The following is an 11,947-nucleotide window of genomic DNA, read 5'->3' as shown; positions in this document are numbered from 1 at the left end:
ACCAGGGTGGCCAGCTCCTCCTGGTTTGCCCGGGATGTTCTGGTTTTGGGACCAAAGCATCCCAGGCCTCCAGCCCACTGCAGTGACCATATTATGCGCCCCCAGACCATCTTCTCCCGCAGCTTCCCTAGATTAGGCTTGGGAGGCAAGAGGAGGCCTCCTGACCTTTCACACTGCCTTCGTTAATATTAAGATGAAGGCACACTCCACAACTTATTTCCGGCCAGGCCTAGACGTGGCCGTCCTTGTAAGATAAAAGCTTCCATGGGAGCCTTCCTTCCTCATCAAGGTACGTAGACTACAGGAAGGTACATCTTGTTTTATATTTTGTCCTGTAGAAGTCAGATTTCAGCCCAGTTGTGTGGGAGTGAGGATGAGCCTATGCTCATATCAGAGCTTTGAGTATAGAGACATTTGATCTGGAATTTCAACCAGCCTCTTCAACCCCAGAATTCAGAGGTTCAATCAGAACAGACATTAGCTTAAGTTTTCCCATCAGCTGTCTATCATTAAACTGGCAAAATCTAGATAATTAGAAAATATGACAGAAATGATCCAGACAGAGATGTTCAATTTTTTCCTTGTCTAATTCAAAAAGCCTCGTGGCGGAACATCTGACCCATTCAAGAGGAAGGATGAAAGCTCTACATGGGAACACGATGTGAATGGAAGAAACCTGTCATTGTGAGTCTGGCTTTTGATTAGTCATCTGATGTCTTCCCTAATGTGACGTGACTTTGAGGCCGTAAACTTCAGTGGCTAAGCTGTAGCTTCTCAGCTTGCAGTTAAATTGCAGAAATGATAGGGCTTACATTAGTTTTGTTTTTATTTGATGTTGAAGATCTTTGAGTCACATTAGAAACGATGAGTATTTTTCATGTGGCACTAATGAGTCAATTCATAATAGTATTTTTTGAGACAAAGTCTCTGTTGCCCAGGCTGGAGTGCAGTGGCACAATCACGGCGCACTGCAGCCTCGACCTCCTGGGCTCAGATGATCCTCCCACCTTACCTCCCAAGTAGCTGGGACTACAAGTGCACACCACCACGTCTGGCTAGTTTTTTTGTAGATGTGGGGTTTTGCCATGATGTCCAGGCTGATTTCAGACTCCTAGGCTCAAGCAATCCTTCTGCCTTGGCCTCTCAGAGTGCTGGGATTATAAGCGTGTGCCACCGTGCCAGGCTAATACTATTATTCCCTGAACAAAGGAAATTGGGTGTGAGGTCCTGCTCCTATGATCACCATGAGGTTTTATTTGTTTGTTTTGGACTCTTGCCTAGGCTGGAGCACAGTGGCACGATCATGGCTCCCTGCAACCTCAGCCTCCCTGGTAGCTAGGACCACAGGTGTGCACCACTATGCCTAGGGAATTTTTAAACTTTTTGTAGAGATAGGGTCTTACTATGTTGCCCGAGCTGTTCTCAAACTCCTGGCCTCAAGCAATCCTCCTATCCCAAAGTGCTGAAGTTACAGGCATGAGCCACCACACCTGGACACCACTAGTTTTTGTAACGGGAGCAGGTTCCTTATGAGATGGAGGAATGGATTTCATGGTTGTCTTTTTAATTTCTTAGCTCCCCAAGAAATTGATTGGACATGAGGAAACCACTCTTAAATGTGACCACTCTAAAGCATTATCAGTCAGTCATTTCAGTGTAGGGAGAAATCAGAGCTGGAATATGGACGTTAGGTAAAGTGCCCAATATGGAGATGCATTTTTATATTTGACTACTTGTGTTTTTTTGTTAGATGCAAATAATACGACACTCTGAACAGACCCTGAAAACAGCTCTCATCTCCAAGAACCCAGTGCTTGTGTCACAGTATGAGAAATTAGATGCTGGGGAACAGCGTTTAATGAATGAAGCCTTCCAGCCAGCCAGTGATCTCTTTGGACCCATTACCTTGCATTCTCCATCAGATTGGATCACCTCCCACCCTGAGGCCCCCCAAGACTTTGAACAGTTCTTCAGTGATCCTTACAGAAAGACACCCTCTTCAGACAAATGCAGCATTTATATACAGTCCATTGGTAAATACTGGTAATGTGCTGGTTTTGATTTGGTTTTGCAATGGCGCTGTTGTCAGGAATAGTCCGGGCTATTGGTCTGATTCAGATGGGCTGTTTTAGGATCATTTTTGATATTCATTGCGACGGTACAAGTTTTGTAGCCAAACTGACCTAGAACATTTTGTTTCCTTTTAATTCATAGCAACACCAATGAATGATAAAGGTGTATTGAAAATTTAGAGTTGGTTTTGTTTCTAATTTGAATCCTCTTACTCATAGACTGGGTAAACACTGAATAATCATCTTAAAGTCTGTTTTTAAATGTTCTTCCATATTATAGGCTCTCTAGGAAACACCAGAATTATCAGTGAAGAATATATGAAATGGCTCACGGGCTACTGTAAAGCATATTTCTATGGCTTGAGAGTAAAACTCCTAGAACCAGTTCCTGTTTCCACAACAAAGTGCTCCTTTAGAGTCAGTGAGAACACACAAAACCTATAAATTCATGCAGGTGAATTACACAACTTTGCAATTTGAACTGAGTAAAGGAAGCATATGTATATACTATACACTCATACATTTATGTATTTCTTTTTAAATAGGAGACATCCTGAAGTTCTTGAAAAAGAAGAAACCTGAAGATGCCTTCTGTGTTGTGGGAATAACAATGATTGATCTTTACCCAAGAGACTCGTGGAATTTTGTCTTTGGACAGGCCTCTCTGACAGATGGTATTCCTTTTTTTGGCGTTGTTGTTAGAAGCTTCTTCAACTTGAGAATATTTGAAGATGTTAAAAGAGGGAAAAAAATTCCAACCAAGAATCGTTTTGATATTTAAAACTGTATAGTATTTTCAGTGGAGACATTATGCCATAATGGGAAGTGTGCTGTTGGTAGATTCTGATAATCTAGGTTTGGGTTGGCCACTCACTACATACATGACCTTAAAGGTAACAGTACCCACATCATGGAGTGATTTGGAGATAATTTACATAAAAGTGCCTATACATAAAAAGTATGTATAAACCTGGACATCATAGACCACATGTCTACAAAATTAAAAATTAAAAAAACTAAATTAGCTGGACTTGGTGGCATATACCTGTAGTCCTAGCTACTCAGGAGGCTGAGGTGAGAGGACTGCTTGAGCCCAGGAGGTTGAGGCTGCAGTGAGCCATGATCACACCAGTATACTCCAGCCTGGGCAATAAACTGAGACTGATTCAAAAAAAAAAAATGTATATATAGTCCTGTCATATATATAGGCATTCAGCATAACAGCTAGTAAATGTCAGTAATTCAGTAGCAAGGTGAATTAAAGCAATTCCAGTTTGAACTATCATTAATGGATGTGAAAATCTTGCTAATTGTTTTTCAGTTCTTTTCATAGTCATCTTGCATAGATAGAATAGCCGTAGACTAAGTGTATGCTTCTTTCTCATCCTACGACATTGCTTTTTGTTTTTTAATTTAAAAAGGCAAAACTTCCATCTTTGATTTGAGATACATAATAAACCTTGACTCACTAGGAACTCTGCATGGTAATATTGGGGATGGGAAAGGTTCTGGAAACAGGTCATATTTTCAACCCAATTTTTTTTTTTTTTGTCATCTCTCTACTTCTCTCCTCCCCTTCATTTTTGCTCTTACTTCTCTAACTTCATCCCCAATAATCCAAGACAGACGTGAAAGGGAAAAGGCCCCCGAAGGGGAGTGGTTCATTAGTGTTCTGGGGATGGGGAGTAAGTACAGGGACTGTCCTGAGAGTTTATGGTCTGTCTGGATGTTACATTAGCCTTAGGATTTGTGTGGGGTCGTAAGCTTTTTGGGACAAATGTTTCTACTAGAGGTGGGGGCTGTAGGGTTATAGAGCCTCTTCCCACCTATTTCTTTATTCTTTATTCTCCATTTATGTGAGATTCTTGTAGCCTGCCATGACCCTACCAACATGCACTCTTGGTGGGTCACTACTCTGTTACTAACTTTGGTGGTGTGAGGTAGCTTTTTATCATAAGTTTTCTCTTGTTACTAATCTGATAGAGATGGAAATATTGAAAAATAATTTTATCTACCTTTTATTTTTTTTTTGAGACAGGGGCTCCCTCTGTCACCCAGGCTGGAGTGCAGTGGTGTGATCATGGCTCACTGCAACCTCAACCTCCTGGGCTGAAGGGATCCTCCTGCCTCAGACTCCCGAGTAGCTGGGTCCACAGGACCACCATACCCAGCTATTGTATTTTATTTTTTTGTCAAGGTGGGATCTCCCTGTGTTGCCCAAGCTCATCTCGAACTCCTGGGCTCAAGCAGTCCTCCTTCCTCAGCCTCCCAAAGTGCTTTGATTAAAGGTGTGAGTCACCACACCCAGCTAAAAAAATAATTTTAAAACCATATCTTCATTTATCCAGATATTGCTAGCTAATTTATCTTACATATTTGAGGAGGTTAGGAAACATTTCTCCAAACTGTTTTACTTTAATTCTTTTTTTGTAAGTTTCTTAAATATTACATGACATGAAAGATTGACATAGGAAAGTAGCAGGATTAGACAGTGACAATATCTTAACACAGTGGTCTTGTTTTCTCCAAGTTTACAAAGTTTCATATTTTTAAATTGAGAAGCACTGACTACCAAAGAAAATAATCTTCTGTTTGTAGGATTATTGGAAGAAAGAAGTGTCCTTGCTGAAATATGCTCACACTTTATTGGCTCACACTTTATTGTGAAATATGCTCACACTTTATTGGCCAGAGGGGGTTACTTGTGATACATGAATAGATTTAGTGTTTTCTTAACTTCCAGAATGCTGTTTACTTTTCGAATATCAGTCCACATTTTTTGGGTAAAGGGAGGTGAGGAAGTTGTTTTTGAATCAAATTAGATTGAACAAACCTAACTATGGGTTTATTTTCTTTAAAAATTTATTACTTTAAAATAAAAACTGAACGAGAGACATAAATAAAAGTGATCATGTAAACAAGTCGAATTATGAAGCAGTACCCTGTAGAGTGGGTTATGTAGCAAACTGTGCTCTCTGTGCTTGCAGAGATGGTTGATATAACTCTAAATGTAACACAGGAAGTCAGTTACAAGGGTATTTATTCTGGTCACCAGACACATAATAGAGTTGGGCTGTTCTTTAAAAAGGGGGTGGGGGTGGGGCAGGGGAAGGGGTTATTCTGTCTAAAGCTGTGGTTTAAAGCATGGTCTTGAAGACATCAGGGCAGTTGTCTTCAGTCAGTTGCTGCGTGAGGGAAGGCCAGCAACCCCTCCAAACGTGTAACAGATCTGTTTAGTGTGTCCTTAAAGAGTGAAATCATGACTGCCTATTGTTCATGTGATTTTCTTTTTTTTTTTTTTTCTTTTTTGAGACAGAGTCTTGCTCTGTTGCCAGGCTAGAGTGCAGTGGTGCGATCTCAGCTCACTGCAACTCCGCCTCCTGGGTTCAAGCCATTTTCCCGCCTCAGCCTCCTGAGTAGCTGGGATTATAGGCACTTACCACCATGCCCGGCTAATTTTTGTATTTTTGTAGAGACAGGGTTTCACCCACCATGTTAGGCTGGTCTTGAACTCCTGACCTCAGGTGATCCACCTGCCTCAGCCTCCCAAAGTCCTGGGATTACAAGCGTCAGCCACCAAGCCTGACCCATGTGATTATTTTTTATGATTCCTTTTTGAGTACTTGATTTGGAGTACTTACTACTTTCAGAAAAAGACTTCTTTTGTGGGAAAAGACTCTCTGAAACTTCAGTTTCTCAAGTATTTGACCTCAAGTCCATTAAGTTTTACAGGACAAGGCAAAGTGGATAGCCGCAAAAGATTTTGACAGGGAAATCTGGGACCAAAATCTTCCTTTTTGGTGGCAAACCATAAGTGTATCAGATGATGTGGACACAGTGACACAGAGGTACACTCACTGGCCAGGTGGGCCAGTAGGCTCTTCTTTCTTTGATCTTTTCTTTGGTCTTTCCTCAGGGACCTTACTCTCATTCTGTCGCTGCTTGTCCTCTTTTTGTAGGTGTGGGGATATTCAGCTTTGCCAGGTATGGCAGTGATTTTTATAACATGCGCTATGAAGGCAAAGTGAAGAAGCTCAAGAAAACATCTTCAAGTGACTATTCAATTTTCGACAACTGTTATATTCCAGAAATAACTAGTGTTTTACTACTTCGATCCTGTAAGGTAAGTGACTAAAAAAATCTGACAGGACGATTTTTTAAAAGAGAATCTTAGTTGCATGAATTGTATATTGTCAGTCTTTAAGGCAATATTATAAATGACTTTGTATCGTTTGTATAATTTTGGTGCATAGTGCTTGACTGAAATGATCAATAAAGCAAGGTAAATGGATACCTTCATATTGAAATTTACAGTATCAGTGCCAGTTTTTTGTACTACTGGTGACACACAGCCTTGGCTGTACCCATGTGTTCTCTATTAGTGTAATTACTGAATTCTGGCGTGAACGGGTAACCTACGTGTTCAAGCTACTGTAGTCATTGGGCAAAACTGCCTTCCCCAGGCCTTTGGAGGACATCTGCTCTGGCTTCTCTGGGAGCATGGGCCTTCCTGCCCTGGGCTCCAGGCTATCCTCAAATATAGTTATCCTGGCAGTTCCTAATCTCCCCAACTATTTGTTGGGGTTTGAGAGCTACGCCTCTTAGAACTACATTCTCTAAGTGTGTTCCATGGGTCCCCTGTGTCATTGCCACCTGATGTTCTCATTAGCATGCACATCAAGCCCCCTTTCTCCCAGACCTACTGAAATCAGCATCTCTAGGGGAAGGGCCCCAGAATCTGAATTACAATGAGTATCCTAGTCTAGATTAAGGGTTCTCAACCAGGGGTGATTTTGCCATCCAGGGAATATTAGCAATGTCTGGAGACATTTTTGATTTTCACAATCAGGGAGGGAGTTCTGTTGGCATCTAGTGGGTAGAGCCAGGGATGCTGCAAAGTATTGTGCAGGGCACAGGACAGCCTCCCACAACCTGGTATTATCGGTCCAACATGTCAGTGGTGTTGAGGTTGAGGAAGTCTAGAGCAGAAAGGCAGTAAGACATTTGGGGAGATGAGGGATTATTAAGTCTTTGAAGGTCTGGACGGGGTGAAGTTTCGGTGATAATACTAAGGGAGTTGATTCCTATGTTTCTTGGAGAAGCAGGAGAAAGAAGAGACGTGTAGCTTAATGTGATGGTGGTCTTATAAAGCCTCAACATGATTGTCTTGCAGACTTTAACCCATGAGACCGGACACATATTTGGACTGCCACACTGCCAGTGGCTGGCATGCCTAATGCAGGGCTCCAACCACTTGGAAGAAGCTGACCGGTGCCCTCTGAACCTTTGTCCTACCTATTTGCACAAGTTGCAGTGTGCTATTGGCTTCAGCATTGTAGAAAGTTATTAAGTAAGTTGAGGGGTGGACAGTGTAAAGAGGGGGAAGTGGTTATCTGAGTAGCAAACTGACATTTCTATTATATCCTTCTCTAGAGTTATAATTTATCGGAGGAAATTAGCATAAAGATAAGCAGGAAGCTGTGGTTTAAAAACATGCGAAGAAATGCCCTTCTTAAAAACTTTAGCTTGCCTTTGAGTGATTTATGCTTACAGCTCTATGAGAAATAATGGAAGAAATTTCTCTGCTTCTATTCCATTTAGGGCAAGAGAGTTTGACTTTGCAGAACAGAATAAATACTGATATGTCTGGCAAAGTTCATTTTTTAAACTCTATAAGTGTGTGGACAGGATTTATCTTTCCAAATATAGGACAGAGGTATGATGTTCATTAGGAGGAAAAAATGATTTTCTTTAAAAAGGAAGAAGGAAAGTACCTAATCTCAGTATGTGTATGAGTGTGCCCACACATGCCCACAAACATCAATATACATTCATATGGCTACTCATGGGTGTGACTGTGCATTCAAGTGACTATGCAGAAATGTCTACACATGTGTTTTCACTAACATATGTCTACCCATGCCTGTGTGTACACTTATGTATATACGTACATATCAAATGAATATAATGCCTTGTGGAATATTCAGCAAATTGAGAAAAAATAATATCCTATCATGCTAGAAAAAAAGTGTAAGAATGAATGTGTTTCTTTTTCATCATTTTTCAGTGCGTATTTTTGGTATGTGTATATTTGGTATGCACCATTTCACTCAGTATATCATAAGCATTATTTCATATTCACACCATCATTATCAAATGCAGCATCTTCATGGGGTAAGATGTCACTCTATATCTAGAAGCCAATGCTCTTCTCTTGTCTCATAGTATTTTGCTGTGGTTTGTTGAAATGCGCATCTTTCCTGTTTTTCCAGGTACTGGTGAGGTGGATTGATGATGAATCTTCTGACACACCTGGAGCAACTCCAGAACACAGTCGTGAGGATAATGGGAATTTACCGAAACCCGTGGAAGCCTTTAAGGAATGGAAAGAGTGGATCATAAAATGCCTGGCTGTTCTCCAAAAATAAGGACCTTCAATTAGGAGTGATTGAAATAAATGACTACTTGCATGTTATGCTTTCATTTGGGTGGAATACCTCATCAGAATAAACTACTGATCTTGTGCTGTGTCAGAGTAACAGACTAGAACCTTCTTTCAAGTACCTGAATTGAAATGAAACTCATTTTGAATAATAAAAACTCTAGAAACTCTTTATCTTCTCATCTTGCTGGCCTGGTCTGTGGCAGCAAGCACTTTATTTCCATTCCCCAAATATGCTTATGTCTCCCAAGAAAGCTGGGACTGGTGGTAACGAGCAAGTAAATAACTTGAAAAAGAACTGTAGATGTCCCAGGGAACCAACCAACATAATTTCCAGGGGGTGATTTTGTTTTTAGAAGAGCTGCTCCCCTCTGTTAGGCCCAGCCAAGTCACATTTTTGGACGTCCATGGGCTCTGATCTTCACCACAGCTCTCCTCTTCCGTGAGCCTTCCTTACTCTCTGGAGTGCATTACCTTGTTTTTTTCTCTTGCTGGTTGTCACCTTATTCCTATATCAGTTTTTAGTAGCTTAAAATATGACCTCTCAGGAATATTTGCAAGTGAAAATAACAGTGGCACTTACACTACCACAACATTTGGTGGTGGGAGTTCTGTTGCAGGTCTCAGCTATAACATAGTCATTTATGAGGGATCTTACAAATAGTGGTAACGGTATTTATATTTGTGAGTGTTACACTTTTTCTGTAGATTTAGAGCAGGTTTCAGGTTTATTTCAGTAATAATGTCCTCCTCACCTTCTTACGTTGTGAAGTGTTTACTTGAGTCAGGGAGAGAGTTTAATGGGGTTATCTGTCGGGGTGCCATGAATGCTGATGAGGACCTGCAGAGTGCGAACATCAGCCCCGTTGCTACGGGGGGTGGAGGTGGAAAACCTCAGACTTGACAAACCACCTCTGCTGCATAGATGTGTTTTGGAAATTAGACATTACAGTGAATATTTTATGGAATGCCAGTGAGCAGACAGCATTTCCCACTTTCCTATCTTACCTTGAGGGTAAGACTTAGAGGTTTCGTTTTGTTTTGTTTTTTTGTAATTTGAAACCTAAATTCTTTCATTGTTTGATGTACGCAATATGATGTAAGGCACATTTTATACCCTGAGTCAGTGGTTTCCCTTGGATTCATTCTCCTACTTGATTGAACCCATTTAAGTCGTTTTAGAAAATGGTGGTTTGCTATTAAGATTAATTGGAGAGAATACTTGGTCATTCTATTAGCAAAAAGAGACTGATGGAGTATGGTGTTTTATGGATTCTGTCACAGGGCTTATTTCCTCCTTGAATAATGTACTTTAAAAATTATTATCTATTCAATTACATTTTTTTTTTCCTACGAGGTAAGCACGGTTTTAGTCCTGTAGATCAGCCTTTGTCACAAACTCTTTTGAACTAAGATTTGCCTAGGTGAATAAATTGGGGATGACGGTTGTCTGGAGAAGATATATGGTCCATTTGTGAATACTCTGCACTATGAGATCAGGAGAAAAATCATCTAAGAAATCGTTCACTCTTGCTAAAAATTTTATGTGATGCATTTATTCAGCAATCATAAGTGCTGTGTATAACTTGTATATATTTTTGGACAATTTCTTAGGGTTCAGCTTAAAAATATAATTTGCCTACTGCAACTAAATTTTATGTACTATGGTTAAATCTTTGTTGTTTTAAAAGATAACTTCCACTAAATAAATCCAAGCAGATTTTGTTCTGCAAATGCTGAATGAACAAAGTATTGAACTAAAAAGAGGATTAATAATTTTCTACTGTCTAAATACTCTTAGAAATCAGTTAATTTGTTTCATTTATGTCATAGATCCTGATCCCAGTCACCTGTGGAGTGAGTGGCTCTCCAGTCAAGAGATTTTTCAGGCCTCAGACTTTTAATGGTGAGGGTTAAATAGAAGAATTTGGCGAGGATTACCCGTCCGTTCTTGTCCAGCTTGCTTTATGAACACACATTCCCCTGATATGAATAATTTACATTTGAAGCCCTACGAGAGACAGAGGACGGCGTTGCTCCCTCTTGGGAGCGGGAGTGCTGAAATCGAAGCAGGCAGCTGCGGGACCGCTATAGCCGGCCCTGCGCTCGGGCCCTTCCCGGGCAGGAAGCGCGTAGCTGTCTCCGGCTGTGGCCAGACGGGTACGGGCGCGCGGGCCCAGCAGCTGCGAACCGCCGACGCACCACCTGTTTCCGCGCCCGGGGACTTCCCCTGGCGGGGCTCAGAAGTGTGGGGTCGGTCGCTTGGCCTCCCTTGGCGTCAGCGACCCAGGGTAACAACCTCCACTGCCGCCCGCCGTTCGGGTCTGCATGTGGAAGAGCCACGTGTGCCGCGCTCTGGGCATGGCCTTGGAAAGTCAGGACCGCGAGGGCAGCAGAGCAGTGAGTGGAATCAACTCCCCAGTAGAGTATTTAAAAAGTGCTTCATTGAAGAGTTCGAATCTCAGTCACTTTCTAGATTCTGATATCTAGAGTAGCGCTGTCCAATAGAAATATAATACAAGCCACATATATGTGCTGAATTTTTCTAGTAGTCGTATTAGCAAATGCATAAAGAAGCTAGTGGAGTTAATTTTAATAGTATATTCTGTTTAATCCAGTGCATCCAAAATATTATTTCAATCAATAACAATATGAATGCTGAATATTTTATATCTTCTTTTTTTTTGTACTGTCTTCAAATTCCCGTGTGTATGTTACACTTGCAGTACATCTTACTTCCAACTGGCCATATTTTCAAGTGCCCAACAGCCCCATGTGGCTTGTGGCTACAGTATTGGACAGTGCAGCTCTAGACCAGTACCCAACTCTAGTGTACCTGGAAAAATGCACCCATGATATTGAGTTGCTGGGAGAGGAAGGCTTATTTCAGGAAAAGGTCATGCAAGTCTTCTGTCAGTACAGCCAGTGCTGACATTCAAGCTGAAAGGGTGTAGACACTGTAAAGGCCTCTGGCTTTGCTATTAACTTGTTTTTTTAAAAGCTTGATACTATTCTCTATTACAGCTTATTTGTTACCCTCCCCGCTTCATTTTCAAGGGCCTGGTATTGTCTTCAAATGCATTTCCATTTTTGGAAAGCGGAGTCATAAAGCATTAATAATGTGGAGACTGTTTAGTCCATTTCATGCATGAGGACGCAAGCCTGCAGCAGCCGAGTAAACTTGCTTGTTGTTTAACCAATGGCAAAAATGGGATCAGATCCCAAGTCTCCTGTTGAGTTATTTGTTGTTTTCACTGTGCTACATGACCTCATTGAAGTAAAATATCACCAGCCAGAACCTAACCATTTTCCCCCCAGATTGTTTACAAGGGGTTATACACCATTGAACTTTCAGTTTCTTTTCTGTTCAAGTAGAGCCGTCTGGGATTGCTCAAAGTTGGAGAAATCAGTCTATGTACTTCTGCCTTAGTAC

At 41.2% G+C, this 11,947-nt stretch overlaps 1 protein-coding gene and 1 pseudogene across 2 annotated transcripts in view; both read left to right on the top strand.

Moving 5' to 3' along the window:
* The first annotated feature begins 7 nt into the window (after nt 1–7).
* On the top strand, nt 8–8,686 carry LOC117087582 (annotated as a pseudogene). Its single transcript, XR_004438855.1, has 8 exons — nt 8–289; nt 599–684; nt 1,751–2,033; nt 2,353–2,526; nt 2,618–2,746; nt 6,032–6,195; nt 7,246–7,422; nt 8,345–8,686. The product of XR_004438855.1 is annotated as an archaemetzincin-2-like (transcript).
* Nucleotides 8,687–10,502: 1,816 nt separating this feature from the next.
* The window catches only part of LOC117087586, a 37,269-nt gene continuing 35,824 nt past the window's right edge, over nt 10,503–11,947 (top strand). Inside the window, exon 1 of the mRNA XM_033217984.1 lies at nt 10,503–10,914. Within this exon, the coding sequence (XP_033073875.1) occupies nt 10,503–10,914 (412 nt within the window). The remainder of the gene's footprint in view (nt 10,915–11,947) is intronic.

The sequence above is a fragment of the Trachypithecus francoisi genome, unplaced genomic scaffold (assembly GCF_009764315.1).
Source record: "Trachypithecus francoisi isolate TF-2019V2 unplaced genomic scaffold, Tfra_2.0 Contig00665, whole genome shotgun sequence".
NCBI classification, from domain to species: Eukaryota; Metazoa; Chordata; class Mammalia; order Primates; family Cercopithecidae; genus Trachypithecus; species Trachypithecus francoisi.
The sequence above is the reverse complement of the archived record's forward strand: the minus strand, read 5'-3'. Positions and strand labels throughout refer to the sequence as shown.